General features: G+C 43.1%; 1 protein-coding gene across 3 annotated transcripts in view; it reads right to left on the bottom strand.

Annotated features, from left to right (window-relative positions):
- The window catches only part of zbtb46 (zinc finger and BTB domain containing 46), a 59,441-nt gene that overhangs the window by 31,716 nt on the left and 11,806 nt on the right, over positions 1-15,919 (bottom strand). For 2 of the 3 annotated variants that reach the window (XM_019256484.2, XM_010751575.3), the window contains exons 2-3: positions 7,722-7,945; positions 6,617-7,547 (exon numbers count right to left, since the gene is read on the bottom strand). In XM_019256484.2, the coding sequence (XP_019112029.1) occupies positions 6,617-7,547; positions 7,722-7,907 (1,117 nt within the window). In that variant the 5' untranslated portion in view covers positions 7,908-7,945. The remainder of the gene's footprint in view (positions 1-6,616; positions 7,548-7,721; positions 7,946-15,919) is intronic. The other variant, XM_019256485.2, reaches the window with a different exon arrangement.

The raw sequence follows: 15,919 nt of genomic DNA, 5'->3' as shown, positions 1-15,919 counted from the left end.
TGTCAGGATGGATTCTGGGTAGTTTAATTCTTAGACCTGAGCGATCAATGCCAAGAGAAGTGTGCATGCATGTGTAGACAGAGTTTAACCACATGCATTTTGAAGTGAAATGTAGGGATTGTGCTGTATTTACTTTCAGGACATGTGCAGGTGTTATGAATGCATGTGTTTATATACTTGCGTGTAAGTTAGCGAGTGAGTGTGTACAGTGTGTGTGTGGGCCGTGGCTGAGCACACACATGGGCCCAACCCAGGTGCACTCAGGGTGGGATGGCTAATCTTTAACCCCCTACCCCAACACACATACACACATACACACACTCCTTGTCTTCTCTGCCCAGCAATTCTTCTCCAGCCTGTTCCAGGGGCAGGAGGTGGAGAGGTGGGGGGTGCTTACATTTTGGAAAAAAGCCACGGTCAGGAGTGGGGAGGGGGCAGCTTCCTGTCCAAAATGGCTCTTTTAAAGCCAGAGAATTATAAATAGAGCAGGTGTCAGTATTGAGAACTGAGAGAAAGAGAGAGATAGAGTGCTGCGAGAGAAAAAGACAGACAGCAAGAGTGTGAAAAATTGTGTGAATGTGTGTGTGGTGTGGTGTGATGGCGTGGTGGAGTAGGAGAAAGGGGCTTTTAGCTGGTGGACTGCCCATAATGTCCAGCAGGATGTGAGGTCATATGACAAAGATGGCTGGTGGGCGGTGAGAAATGATTGGTTACCACGGTGATAATGGAACTTTAAAAAAATAAAAACTATGTAAGTATTGGGGACCGAGCAGGGGGCTGACAAGGGACAGAAAGACAGAGAGAGGAAGAAAGGGGAAAGAACAGTATTTCAGTCATCTGTCACAGTTACCTAAAGAACAAAAGAAAGAGAAGCATTCAACTCTGTAACATACAACTGAGAGACGAGGGGGAAATGAGTGTGTATGTGTGGTAGCAGGGCACAAAAAGGGAAGGAGAGGATGGAGGGAGTAGGGGAAACTGAGGGAGGTGGGGTGAGCAGGCCACAAAAGTCAATAGGGTGGGAGGAAAGGGCTGAAATCATCTGTGCAGTCAGAGGACAAAGAGGCAGAGCAAATAGGGGGTGGGGGAGACAGAGCGAGACACAGAGAGAGGCCTGGAGTACAAAGACAGTGAGAGACAGAACTGATAATAGACTGACTGTGGAAAAAGTGAGAAAGATGAACCGGGACCTACAAAAAAAGAAAATACAGAGGGGAGAGGATTCCACACGATATAGTTGTCTAACCCATAGTGTGTCATGCACCAAGCCATGAAGAAAAAGTTTAAAAATTAAGTCCACACAGTCTGAAATATTAAATCTATTTTGGTTTTTAATGAAGGAGGAGTGAATTAGGGAGAAAATATGAGAGTAGATTATAAAACCGAGAGCGAGAAGAAGGGAGAGAAAGTGTGGAGAGGTGTGCGAGGGGTGAGGGGGGTTGAAATCTGTTCAGGTGTTTTAAATATTAAACCTATTTCAAGTTTAATGAAGTGCAAATACTATGGGGAGAGTCTTAACTGGAATACAGAGAGGAAGGGGGTGAAAGGGGGGATCCGATTCATTATTTCAAGTGTTCACCTTTAGACTGCCGAGACTTGGGGAGACGAGCGCGGTGAGAGGAAAAAAGAGAAAAAAGTTTATGCGGAAGTGCAAACTAGGGGGCAGTCCTGGAAGTGTCTGTCTGCGGGCTTCAGGTGAGTCCATGAGGCACCGGAGCTGTCCAGCTCCAGAGGATGAAGGTCTGAACTCAAACGAGCCCAAACATGCAGCACTAACTGCAATGCTCCCGCGTTCGAAGGAACAGACAAAAATGATTTCAGTTTTTCAATGTGTCTATGTGGGCATGTGTTTGTGTGTCAGTGCGTGTATTAGTGGTTGAGATGGGGAACTCTGAGGCCACAGAGAGGAGAGGAAGAGAGTCAGATGAAGATGTTGGATTTCAAAAAAGATTCTCGATGTAATCAATGTGCAACAGCTAGAGGGAAATGGAAAGAACAGCCCACGTGTGATTGAACTGTTCACGTCTACATAATCAGATGCTCTAAGCTCTCTCTGTGTGTGTGTGTGTGTGTGTGTGTGTGTACATCTCACTGGCCATGTACCGGATTGCCAAAATCCCCCAAGCTGCCACTAAAGGTCACCATGTGTGTTTGTGTGTGTGTAGGGTTTTTTTTTTTTTTTTAATACCATCGAAAAATACAAAACAAAAAGTATTTCCAGTGTTGTTATTATGTGGGATGAAGATCAAGCTGGCGTTTGCCCCAAGTATAAAGGAAATAGGAAAATAATCAATCGTTAACTTGTGTTTTCGCCAGCACAGGCTTTCTCACAATTTAAGTGTCACAGGTGCCACAGAGCGAAAGAGCTCTGTCTCCAAAAATGACACTTCTTTTAAAGCGGTGATACCTTATGTAATAAAAGAAATAACAGCACTGAATTTCAAGAAATACTGAACATTTCAAACGACTGAAGGTAAAGTCTTTGTGGACAAGATGACACATTTACATGTAATAATTTTTCTTAGTATTACTCTTTAAAAACACCCATCCATGATGTCTGGAGTCTCAAAAGACAGGAATAAGTATGTATAAGTATAAGTAAGCAAGGAATAATATGTCCTGAGCAAGGACAGACATACATTTATAATATTTAGTCAGAATATACAACAAATAGCATGGAATTGGATGCAATTTGCAGTTATTTTCTTCATCTGTTGATAATCCTTTTAATTAATAAATTCATTGTTCAGTTAATAAAATGTTGATCTCAAGGTTCTTCATTTTGTGTTGTACAAACAGCCTGAGATTAAAGAGCGTTATTATATTGAGAAGCTGGAACCAGCAAATTGAAAATGGTGATAACAATATTTTTGTCGATCAACTAATAGATTAATTGATTCTTTGTTTCAGCTCTATGTGGATCACAAGAGGAGAGGCTGATATGAGGCATCATAGAAAAAATATACTGAAATATTTTTTTTAAAACTTGACAGTTGATTTTCACACTGTCTTTGATTTGCAAATGCTTTTTAATCCAGGTCTGGGAGAAGCAGCACGGGCTAAACTAAAAATAATTTCAGGTAATTATTTAAAGGTTTACGACATAAGCAGGAGAAGTAGAGGCTATTTTAAACTCCCTTCATCAACAATTGTCATCTCTAATATAGTATTGCACAGAGAAATGTACTCACATGATCAGATCACTGCAACGCAAGCGGTAAGATTTGAAATATTTGTGTCAGCAGACAAGGTGAGCGGAAGAAAAAAGAGTGAGAGAAAAGGTAGCTGAATGCTTAGTGGCCTCAATAATGACATCAAGCGAACACACAGCAGATGTTTGCAAGGGAAGGGGATCTAAAGAAAACAAATCCTAATTCCTGCAGCTGTTTATGTCGACATGGGCACACGACATTTTCATACAAACAGCTCTGCAGTAATACATCAAGACTTTACACGGCCGTATATTATCCTTATATTACAGAGTAATCCAGTGAAATCCTCAGTCAAACAGCCCCTGTGCTGTATGTAATATAAGTGTTTCTAATAGTAAAGCACGAGCACTGATCACAGATGAATAAAAGAGAGAGAGAGAGTGTGTGCGTCTAGGCACTTCTCATCAATAAAGAATGAAGCAATTAAGCTAATCTCAGACTGAAGGTGCCCTTTCTCCTTTATACCCACCATATTCCTTCATGGAAACAACTGGACTTCATACAGGATATGTTGTTTCATCAGAAATATTCTTTGGATTATAATCCTGCTTCCCAAATACTAACATGCTAAAGTTTTGACCTACCCATAGACATATAAGGACATATACTTCTCACACCAGACATCTTGACTTGTTAGAAGGAAACGCACAGCTGTAACTAATGATGTTAAAGGTGTGTCACATTCAGGGTCCTGACATTGTGCCCGCTGCATTACTGTCATGCCTTAATGGAATAGAGCCACTGTTAGCAGAGCCATCGTTAGTGTTATTAATTACACCCGTGACTTTCCCGCTGTGACAAGTCAAAATGTCTGCTGACGAAAATGGTCCATTACTTGATCGACAGAAAATCAATCGATGAAGTGATTCATGAAGCAAACGTTTCCTGATGTATATCAACAACATTTTGCTGCTTTTCTGTCTTACGCCATTGAGAACTGAATATGTTGTTTGCTCGGATGAACTTTTCCCACACACCTGATTAAGTAATGATCTGTAATTTCTTTGATGCATCTTATTGCCTAAATAATACAACAGTAGTCAATCTGCCATGGTATAATCATCAAAACAATGCAGAGTGGGTCTGCTATTTGCATTATTAATCCGGTGGTATACATTTTTATATTTATTCATGATGTTTGTTTTTATTCACTGTGAAATTAATATTGTTATGAGTTAGCTAGTGATCAGACAAAAGTCCTCTATGCGATAGCATCATTGTGTCTACCTTGCTGAGGTTGCAAACAGACTTCACCTTTTACTGGCCCTTCCATATGTCCGTACATCTGATTCAGATTTTCTACTGCAGGTGACAAAATCTGGACTTAAAGAGACTTAAGACTTAAGTACACAGTAATCCCATAAAGACCGTGGGTATTTCTAACCCTGAATTGGGGAAACAACAAACAAATCCTTTTCTCAATCACAATGCCACATCATTCTCTGTACAGGCTCCTTTAATGATCTGATTAAACCTAGCAATCCCCCCCCAACCTTTTACTAAACACACAGAAAATACCTCCTGCTAACTGACTCACAGCCTACCTGTCATACTCTTAACACTCTTAAACTTCATGTAAGCCCACTGGTAACATGATATTTTACTTCTAAATGGCAAGGTCAGCCCTCTGACGGAGATTCAAATAGTTGATAACCTCATGATACAACGACTCATGTTTCCTCCTTCCCCCGCTCTCCTCCATTGTGAGCCCAGTTCTGAAACCCAGTTAAAAGCGGGGATAAATGGTTGTCTTTTGGCTAACTCCAGGAGAGTCTACACCAGCAGCAACACTAGACTTCCTCTAACCTTTAGGTGAGAAAACACCTCTTTCGGTAATGGCTGCCTCACCATAGCCAGACTAAAACTCTACCCTCTACCACAGTACAGAACCATGGGACTGGCCAACAGCCTTAATAGTGGCATTTACTTTGTGGGTGTATGTGGGTATGCATGTGTGTGTGTAGCTCTGATGCTCAAGACAAGATGTACTTAGGCACTGTAATAAGGTCTGACTGCAGGTCACAAAATCTAGGACTTAAGACACTTGGATCTAAGCAGACAAACCCTCATGAGCCCGTACGGATGCTCTGTCTTTTCTACCTTTCTTTTTTTTTCTTCATCTCTCTCTTATTGCCCCACTCATCTAACTACCCTTTCTCTCTCCTTTCCCTCCTCTTGCCCTTTTGAGAAGGTCCTTCCCTAAACCCCAGAGAGAGGGGGAGGAGCCTGAGATGGCGAAGACGCGCTGGTAATCCGTGCAGTGACCCAGGTCAATTCAATTATCCTGTTTTCTTTCGCTGCACGTCGCGTGTGCCCATTTCACAGCCAACTCCCTTAATGCGCCCAGGATTAGCTTCTCTTACTTTTAATGATCTACCTATCGACGCTTCGGGCCCACCAGTGCACACACACATACACACACACACACACACACACACACACACACACACACAGTTAGCTGTTTGTCATGTATTAGTTTGTAGTGTAAAGGAATTCACTAAACAATTCTGCAAGGGTGAGGATCAAGAGATGCTTTCTTAAAATAAGTACGTGTGTGCTTTTGTGTGTATGTGTTGTGTTTGCAGTTGCTTGTTTATGTGGGAGAGTGTGTTACATAAACTGCAGTAAGAAGAGGATTGTATTATCCATCTGCATTTACCCAGGCTAAACCACACACCTCCAAGATTTTAGATAATCATCTTAGGCCTAACACATTAGAAGCTCGCTAATCTCAACCCGGTGGAGGAAAAGAGGTCATTTTATACTAGTAAACTGTACAGATGGCTGACATGCACTACAATATCCACACGGGAAGTGCATAGACACTGTAAAGCATCTTGAACACTCTGTTCAAGAAAAGTCAGCAAAGCAGTTGATTACATGCAACTGTTGCCCTATTAGTTAAAGTGTCATTTAAAAGAAGAACAAGTGAATTAGATTCTACCGCATTTGAGTGTTGAGATGACACTCTCACCTAATTATCTAACTTAATCTTATTATCTCACCAGTCAGTCACTAATTACATGACTGGATAACTAACTAAGTAGGCACTGGCATTACAAAACTGCAGCAATTATGGGAAACTAAAGCTTCAAAGTCATTAAATCATTACAATAAAGTCCAAGACGGAAGTGCAGGTCTGCTTTCTTTTGGTCTGCTTCCATCCTTCCAATTTTGAGAGCCAGTCCAAGTTAATTCCACCTATTATTGTGACACTAAACTAATAATCTAAAAAGGAAATTCACTATAAAATCAGTATTTGGACCTGAAAAGTTTCATTACTGCTGTGTGATGATCCAAATCTTCATCACTGTCAGTTTTGTCTGTATCAAATAAAAAGTATGCAGTGCTTTCCAAAGACAGGAGACAGTAATCACTGCAAGAAGCAGATTTATCAGCCTTACCTGGGATTTCCTGCCCGTTGTAGTTCCATCCGGCCACAGCCAGCATGGAGGGAAGAGGAGATCCAGGCCTACTGTCCCTGTCTCTCTCCCTGTCCCGCTCTCTGTCCCAGTTCCTCTCAGCTTGCTGGGTAATATGTCTGACCGTGTCCTTGTTCTTCCTATTCTTTCTCCGCCCTGACCCCAATAGGGGTTGCCAGGGCCCCTCACCACCTCCTCCAGCAACCCCTCCAGCCCCTTGTTCTCCTTGGCTCTGGGCTGCCCCCCTGGGAGTGTCCCGGGGATGAGAGGAGGAGGCGGGGGACACCTGTTCCTCCTTGACGGTGACAGGCCTGTAGTCGTGTGGCCAGGCAGGCTGGGAGTCGTGGCAGGCTTCCTCCTGGCTCTCATGGCTCTTGGGAGGTTCTTGGTCCTCTTTGCCATACGTGCTGCCTCCCTCGTGGCAGCTGGCGATGGCTGAGTCCCCAGAAGAGTTTGCTGGGCTGGTGCGACGTGCCAGCCAAGGGGAGGTGCTGCGACCAGACATGATGGAGGCCAGGGCTTCAGAAGCCATACCCACTATGCCTCCACCACCTCCTCCTAAACCTGCTCCGACAACACCCCCTGCTCCCGCTACACCAACTCCTCCTCCACCTCCTCCACCTCCACCTATACCAGCAGCAGCAACAGCTCCCATCTCAAAGTCAGCCAGTTCGTCAGCCATCTCAGAGCGGATGCTAATGTCCAGTGCGGCCTTGATGAAACTATGGCAGGCCTGCACAATGTCTGTCATCTGCAGGTAGCTGGCGGCTGACATGACTTCGATCACGTTCTTACTGGTGAGGGCAAGGTGCGCTGAGTACATGAAGTCCAAGATGGCTTTGAAGCCTGTCGCTGTGACGATGTCCAGGTGAGTGACAGTAGTCTGGTGGTGAGGCTCTGCCCCTTTTTTAACCTGAAGGGGAAGAAGAGTGTTCATATGAGCGTTTATTTATCACATGCACAATAACACCACTTCATTGCTTTATCAGCAGGAAAACACACAGAAGAGAACTATTATGATCCGAGCGAAAAACAAGTATTTAACAGACTCCCTCGACCCATCTTCCTAAGTGTAGCAGTCCCTTACCTGGCAGTAAAGAGTCTTGAAGTAGCGTGAGGAGCCCAGGAGGACGTTCTTATGAGCCTTGAAGATCTTTCCGTCCACAATGACACAGGCGTCGCAGAGGATGCCGTGCTGCCTCTGCTCATTGAGCTCTCTTAGGAGCTGACGGTAGTGAGAGGCGATCTCCATGTCCTCCTTCCTGTTGTTCATCTGTGTAGCTGAACAAAAGCCTCTCCTCCAAACGTCTGCTGGGAAACAAAAGAAGACACGCAAGAAATTAACTTCACATGTCACATCATGTAATATCAAAATGTTCTGTGTGGTTGCCTTTATTTGCCTTTACAGCAGCAGCAGCAGCAGAAAGATGCAGCAGCGCAGGAGCAAATCTCTCCGCTCCGAGAGAAAACAAGATCTCGTCCATATGTACGGTTGATGGCCGTAGCTATATTCAAACGCTTTGCTAAGAACGTTGGATTCATTTTCATGCAAAGGGGGGAAAAAATAATCAAATTTAGCTGAACCGCTCCTTTAAAGACGAGCCAGGGTAAGGATATCTCAGTAATGACTGTGACATAAAAACAATGACATCAATAGAATCCACATCTCAGCTGCTGTAGTTTGATGTCTAAAAACAGCCCAGTAACAAATAGTCAAAAAAATCTGTGTTTAAACCATGTCTGACAGGTTCATTTGTGTGTGTGTGTGTGTGTGTGTGTGAGTGTGAGTGTGTGTTTAAGCTCATTAAAAATGTCAGTTAAAAAGCATAACACTTTCACAAAACAGTCAAGAAAGAGAAAAACACCTCATTTAGTACAGACCACTTTACCATTAAATTTATCAATAAACAGTCTCAGTTCCTTGTTTTTTTTTTTTCATATCTTTCCTTCCTCTGTGAATATTCAATCAACTGTCTAGTTAAGACGAAAACTCACTCTTGAACCTTCACCTTCAGTGCTTCTGATCTTGCACAGTTCATTCTAGGTTGGTTTTTCTGAAAACTACACAGAGAAAGAGCCGTAATGACAATTTGTGGAGCTGCTCAACTTTCAGTGAATGAAGTGACAGGATTTGTGGAAGATTTTTTTTTCCCTACAATCTAATAGACCATAAAGATTTGTCTGGCTTCTGAGGTTACAAATATTGCAAAGTGTGTTTTTGTTTAAATGTGGATAAAACAAAAGTTTTTTCTTTGACATACAAGAGGCATTTCAATCCCACATAACGAAGGGGATGCAGGTGAAGGCCACAGAGAGAAGAGAGCAGTACGAGACAAAGGGAGATGTGCGCATCGCTATGTTGAATCATTCAATGAGGTGGCGGAAAAACAAAGAAACCGCATAAGCCCTAGCAAACACAAATGTACACACGTACACACAGAGGAAGATCAACACACACACACACACACACACACACACACACACACACACACTCAGGCAGTGCATTAGCCAGAGCATTAGCAGCCGCCGCTCCCGCTCTCATCTTGGTGAGGGCTAAATCGTGGGGACGCAGAGTGTTACCAAACGCAGCAGTGATTTGTTTTGGGAACGCCACAGCTGTCAGCTCTCATGGGCCATTCTGAGAGATGACAGCTCGGGTTGGCCAAGGTGACAGCAGCGTTTGCTCGGGGGCCGGCACACTTCAGGTCATGTTTAGCAAAGCTCTGCTCAACCTGATGGCTTGTAAGATCAGATAAATCCACAGTGTCTCCCACGTCCACTTGGACAGACACACCTCCCGTGAACAGCAGCGAACGAGCGGATGGATTGACGGTGACGACTGCTGAAGTCTCTCTTTCTCCAAAAGAAAGTCTAATCAGTGTGTCTAGCTCGCAACCTTTCGCTTTGACTGGCGTTTCTGTAAGTCAGAGAAATAAAGAATTGTGAGGAGGAAGAAACTTGGATGTGAATACAGAATAACAGTGTCCCTCAGAGTCTCAAAAGGAAGTTTTGACGCAAGTGTTTCTATCCTCCAGCTCACACATCTTAGAAAAAAAATCGCTTGGTGCTCTAACCTTGAGACATTCTTTCCTTTCTGCGTTGCCCTATTGAGAGTATTCACCTCTCACCTTGGGAGACAAACCTCCTCGTCTCCCTGCTCTTCTCCTCTCAGGGCCACTGCCACATTCAATTGTATAGCCCAGTCTATAAGATCTCAGAGCCACACACACACACACCTACACACACACACACAACACAGAAGAAGTCATTTATACATGGAACTACCTCAATACCCCGCTATTCCTTGTTTTTTCCAGTCAATGTGGATGGTGAAATACAGGGTCACTGTACAGCAAATGCTGGTCAGCCCCATTTGAAACATGTATCTATTGGTAACTCAGAAGAATCAGTGAAAGAAAGCCAGCTATGCCAAATCAACAGCTGGAATAAAACCTTCATTCCTTGTGTGCTGCGTAGGTCAGGGTCCTCCAGTTCTCAATTTATTTAATCTTTGTTACCATTTTAAAAGTTGCAGTATCAATGAAAAACAACAACGACAAGTGCTCAAGCAAACAAGACACATGCTAAAGACAGCCAGAGCATTGTTCTCCGAAGTTCACGTTCTCGTTTACCTCCAGTGTTAAAGCCATTCAGATTGTTTTGCATATAGTTTAAGGATATCTGTCTCGGAGATGTCCGCCTCCGCTCCACAATGGAATGGAGTTTGTGGGGCTTGCAGTATTGAAACTTCAACAGCACCATCTCTTTCCAGAAAGAGTGTCCTGATTACTCAAAGCGATCCAAAAAGAAAGTAGTTTGATACAAAATTTCATTCACCTCCATTGTATTAGGGTGGAGGTGGAAATCTCAATCTTGTGGGGGGGGGGGGGGGTGGAAATTTCCAATTTTGGGGGGGGGGGGGGGTGAAACAACCATGTTAAAAGTGGTAAGGAACAAACCTTGACAAGTTTCAGTTTTAAGAAATTCCAACGAGTAAAAAAGTGTGTGTGAATAGAGGAAGTTCATTAGTGCCACTTTTTATTCTGTGTGGTTATGCGTGTCAGAAAAACATAATGACTGTGTGCCTTGCACTCTGATACACGAGGCCATGTTTCTAGGGGAAGTTTTTCGGCGAGTGTGAGTTTTTGTGTGCGCAACATGAATGTGTGACTAGTATTGTACCCAAAGACGTGTTAAATGGTGCCTCAAATTTAACAAAAACAATGATCAGTGGAGGGTAAAACAACAGCAAAAGGACTGAGAGAAAGAGACACAGAGAGGGAGAGATCTAATCAGATTTATTGCTTCAGCGGGCTCAGAGACATATTGCGTTGGTAGTTAGGCAGAGAAGAGGAACTTTAATGGAGTGCGCTTTGACCTCTAAACTCTTTGCTCGCCTAATTGGCTTGTTTAATTTCAGCATGTCCAATTCCCTCCAGTCAAAGACCCCTTTTCCAGAGGAACCAATCCCAACGCTGCCCCTAGTACATAAACACCCACAAAAGCCTCTTCAGTGTTCATCCCGGCTTGTCATTTCCTCAGAGAGCTACTCCATCTTTTCCCCACGATCTTAGACCATCAGCAGGATCAAAAACCTGCCTTCCTCTGCCGTGCTGAGTACAGCCTTGATTTATAGAACACTTTTTTTTTCTCCCAAATATACACTTGACACAAGATGGGAAAGTAAGATAAAATGAACTCAGACAATCAAGTAAAGAGAGAGAGGCAGAGACTTTTGTGTCTCATCCAAAGCATTCACAGTCTCACCAAGGCTACAGAAACTAAAGCCTGCTTTCAGGATGTCACAGAGCAGAAAAAAAGCTTTTCAACCCTCTATGAAATTTCACCACACACACTAAAAAAAAAGCAAGGAAAAAGTCATCAGGAGGCAGTCTGACAGTGAGCGCTTATTTGTGGTCAGAGACGATTGTTTTTGTTTTAGTAAAGCATGCCACCAGAGCTCCAAGTCCCTGTCACCCTTCTGAGGCCAAATCAAAAGTGAATGTCCTCCTTAAACCCCCCTTCCTTTCCCTTCCCTCACACGAAAACACACACGATCAAGAGCCCTGTTCCCCTTATAACACACAAACACACACACACATACCCAGTCCCTGTTCCTAAACACACAAACACATGCACACACGTTCACATGCTTGGCAGAGCCATCATGGCATCACACCCGGTTTGTCCTGGTCACATCAAAGCAAAATCACTTTAGGCCCCAACCAGACGATTAAAAAGATGAGACGTGTGATGGAGTGAGAGAATGGGGCTTCCTCCTTCTTGCGTTTCTCTTAATGCAGCCTGTCCCTCCGAGCCACTTCTCTGCCTCCTTGACCGTACAGGACCGTGGGGAGACAGAGCGCAAGGTCCTTCTGGATCAAAGACACAGCGATACTTAAGTTTGTACAAGGGTGTTTTAGCATAGACAGCTTTCCACAGTTGGCTCAGGCTGTTATTTCACAAGGTATTCAGACATCACACTGGATGAAGATGTTACAACACATGGAATATCTTCACACAGGGTGTTAATACATTATTACACAACATATTTTAGCAAATAAAACTCACTCGAAGCACACTTTCTTTGGTAAACCCTGTCTGTTGATTCACTCTTAATTAACACTCTTGCAGGTACATTGACTAATTGACTGCAGTTTCCTGTGTTAGTACTATTCAAGCAGTTTCATACACTTGCAGGTATATTTATTTTGAGTTAGGATTGCCAGTTAAGTTAGTCAAGGAAAATTATCATTTAGTGGCCAGTGTGCAGCTTGCAAAATTGCCACCCTCAGCTAATCACTTTACATTCAAATTGCGGCCCTCTACTCAACAAAAGTAACAGTTCTGCTCATTATTTGATAAAATGACTTCGGTCAGACGAGCATGTCGAACTGAGCGAATGCAGAGTTCACAGAGCCTCTCATGTGAGTGGTACAATCAAGAAAGAAATAATACTCATTCATAAATAAAGAGAAAGAAACAGACTGATAAATTCTAAAATAAAAACATTTAATGTGCAAACTGAAGTCATTTGCTGCAACAAAATACCAAAGCATACGTGCATTTTTTTCATTTCATTTCATCGGTTTCTATAACACTCATTTTCTTTGCAGATCTACACTAATGCATTTTATGTTAACAACGGGTCCAATGCATACATGTAATGTAGAAGGGGTCACTTGTACTAGCAAACTGCAGATAATTATCATTTACATTTAAAGCGCACAATATTTTAGGAGTTGTGGGAGAATAAAACAGAGCTAATTGGAGAGTGAATGGAAGTTTCAATTGGTTATTTGCTATAGCTCATTTGCTCAATCAACTATATGATGATGATAATATGTGAGCGTTATTTTTAGAGTTTGTTAAGCTGTCTCAAATTGTCACAAATCGTTTAAAGGAGGTTTGCATTTAAGTTTCTAACAGCCTAAAATTAACAATCACATATTTCACATATTAGGCTACTGCATTGCTGCAATAGATCTCCTATCTTCATGTACCAGCATATTATCAGTTCATCTCATTTCCACTTCTAAGGATCCTCTATTAGCAGTGAATTCTATCCTTTCTCACATCCCTACTTTTACCTTGGCTCTGTCGTTGAAAATCAGCAGGGGGGGACACATTAAAAACTGCCCAGAGATTGAAGAAGTGAATGGATGTGAAGAGGAAGGAGGAGGGGGATATCAAGTTGGAATTCAGTAGCCAAGACTTGGCATTTATGTTGTCAACGATCCCAGCTTCATGCCTGAGCTGCAAAATTTTATCAGTTAAGCTAAAAAAGAAACATGTTCCTTTTTTGCATATTTTCTAGTAGTGACTTGCACCGGCAGACTATCCTGTAATAGCAGGCAGTTTCTGTGGAAAAAATGCAAACAGGTTGGCAGGTCTGCATGGAATGAATTATATATAATGTAAAGCTTTCAAAACAAAGTGAAATAAACGATGTTAGCCTCAAGAAAAAGATATTAAGAGAAGCTCTGACATGATATGCTAATATCCATGAAAAATTAAAAAGGTGTAGGGAGAAAGAATTGGTTTGCTTGCGAGTAGACTTTTTTCCATATAATGAGAGAAAATACTGGGGGAAAAAAATGACAGCATGCATAAGTGGAATTAAAATGATGTTCGGTTGGACAATGGAGGCACTGTTCTTTTAACACATGACGAGTATGATTGAGGACAGCCATTACTTCCCAGGGTAAAATCGACTAGTCCTCTACCTAAATAAAAAATAAACTTGTATTCGTTTTAAAAGTTTACTGTTATTATTTTCAAATCCACATATAATCCTGACTGTGTGATAAATGGGTTATGATGTTAACTGAAACTGACTTCGCAAATAAGAGGCCAGTGAAAGGCCATTATGAACATGTGTGGAGAGAAGTGGAGAGAACAGAGAAGAAGGCAAAGCACCGAAGAACGAGAGCGATAAAGAACAGTGAAAAACAGAGAGAAAAGCGATAGAGCAGAATAGCAGAGACTGAGAGGCTAGAAAGATAGAGACAGAAGATAGAAAGAGGGGGAGACCGGAAGAGAAGGGAGAGTGACTCAGGCAGCCAATATTTTTTAAACAGCTTTGCTTCCACTCAACTGGGCATCAAGGCCATTATCCCGGGGTTAATCCCCAATCCGACGGAGCTGGCAGCCTTCCGGGACAAGCCAGGGTGGCAGCCCATCTACAAGGCAGGCACGGACAAAAATAAAAATGCACACATACTCGCACATGTGCACACACAGCTAGACACGGACAGACATGCAAGCTGCAATTAGGAAAAATAAATAAATAAATAACACAACAAAGCTATTAGCTGTGAAAGGCATGTTCTTAGCTTCTTTGTCCTTTATTTTCTGTTGAAAATAAGGCTACTGTTCATGTTTGTCTCTCATTTTTATCTCTTGTCTCGGACTTCTTTATGTCTCACTGCGTGTGTTCGTGTTGCCAGTTTCCCTTGTTTCTTTTATCACACACCCTCCATCTGTCCACCTTTATTTTCTCCACATTCCCCACCAGCTCTAATCATGCCACATTTTGCACCTCTACCTCGCTCTACCTTTTTCCGTCCGCTCTCTGTTACTTTGGCCGGCATCCAAGGAGTCAAGGTGGGGGAAGAGATTGACTCAAAGAAGGATAGCCATGTCATGTGGAGAGGGACCAAAGAGGATCCAGGAGGCTTAGGGAGACTTAGCGCTACTTGCTTCATCCCTAAACACCCCGCTCCTCCCTTCCCCTACACATACACACACAGACACACACACACACACACACACAAATGCACACACATGTACACACCACCCAAAAACAATACCTGGACCCTCCACATCTACACCTGAAGACCTCCATGCTGCTCTTCATGCTTTAATCACATTCAGTGTACCTGCCAAAATATCAGCCTCTATAAGCCTCCAGTCCAGCCTATGACACTACTGTAGAAATAGAAACCTTCTACACCCCCATGCCCTCTCACCTTGAGCCACACAGGTGTTAAGCCTTAAATGATCTTCTTGAAATCCAGCCAGAGTAAGGATGGACCAGGATCATCCGAAAATGACCAGAACAGAGGTGTGACACTTAAGACATTGATGTTAATGTCCTTTAGCCTGATCACTAACTTCATCTTGAGTTCCTGCAATGACCCACAAAGTGTCAGTGATACGATCTGACATATCAAGAACGGCATCTACCTATCTCTCTGTTTGTCTTTATTCTTGAGTCTTCTTCCTTTACATTTGTGCGTGTGTGTAGTTTCTGGGCTATCTTTCTCTCTAGGCCCCTAAGCCTGCTATGTCTCCCATGGTAACTCCCTGACTGACGACCCGGGGCTTAGCCTAAATTCTCTCTCTATTAAAAGCTGTGAAATGCAAATAATGAAACATCTCATTACCACTGTCGGAGAACCCAAAATGAAAGGAGGGGAAGGGGAGGGGGAGCAGGAGGGAGGAGAGGAGAGGAGAGGAGAGGGGCGGACGAAGGAGGACTGGAAGACAGCGAAGCAGCAGGAGAAAGAGGGCTATGTGGGAGGGGAGGGAGGCAGGGGAAGGAAGGTGAGAGGACGGGGAGTAACAGAGAGTGAGAGCCGGAAATAAAGGAGTGGAAAGAGAGGAGGATAGGATGGGAAAGAAGACAAGGGAAGGGAGGATGTGAGAGGAAGAGAACGGAGGGGATGGGGAGGAGAGGAGAAGGGATGCTAAGAGATAGCCGGACAGTGAGTCTTTTGTTTAATATGTGTTGCTGTTATCATAGAGGGTAGCCACGATTGGTCACCTATGCACACTGGGGTG

This window comes from Larimichthys crocea, chromosome XV (genome assembly GCF_000972845.2).
Source record: "Larimichthys crocea isolate SSNF chromosome XV, L_crocea_2.0, whole genome shotgun sequence".
Lineage (NCBI taxonomy): Eukaryota > Metazoa > Chordata > Actinopteri > Sciaenidae > Larimichthys > Larimichthys crocea.
Note: the sequence above shows the minus strand (reverse complement) of the source record. Positions and strands in the feature narration are given on the sequence as shown.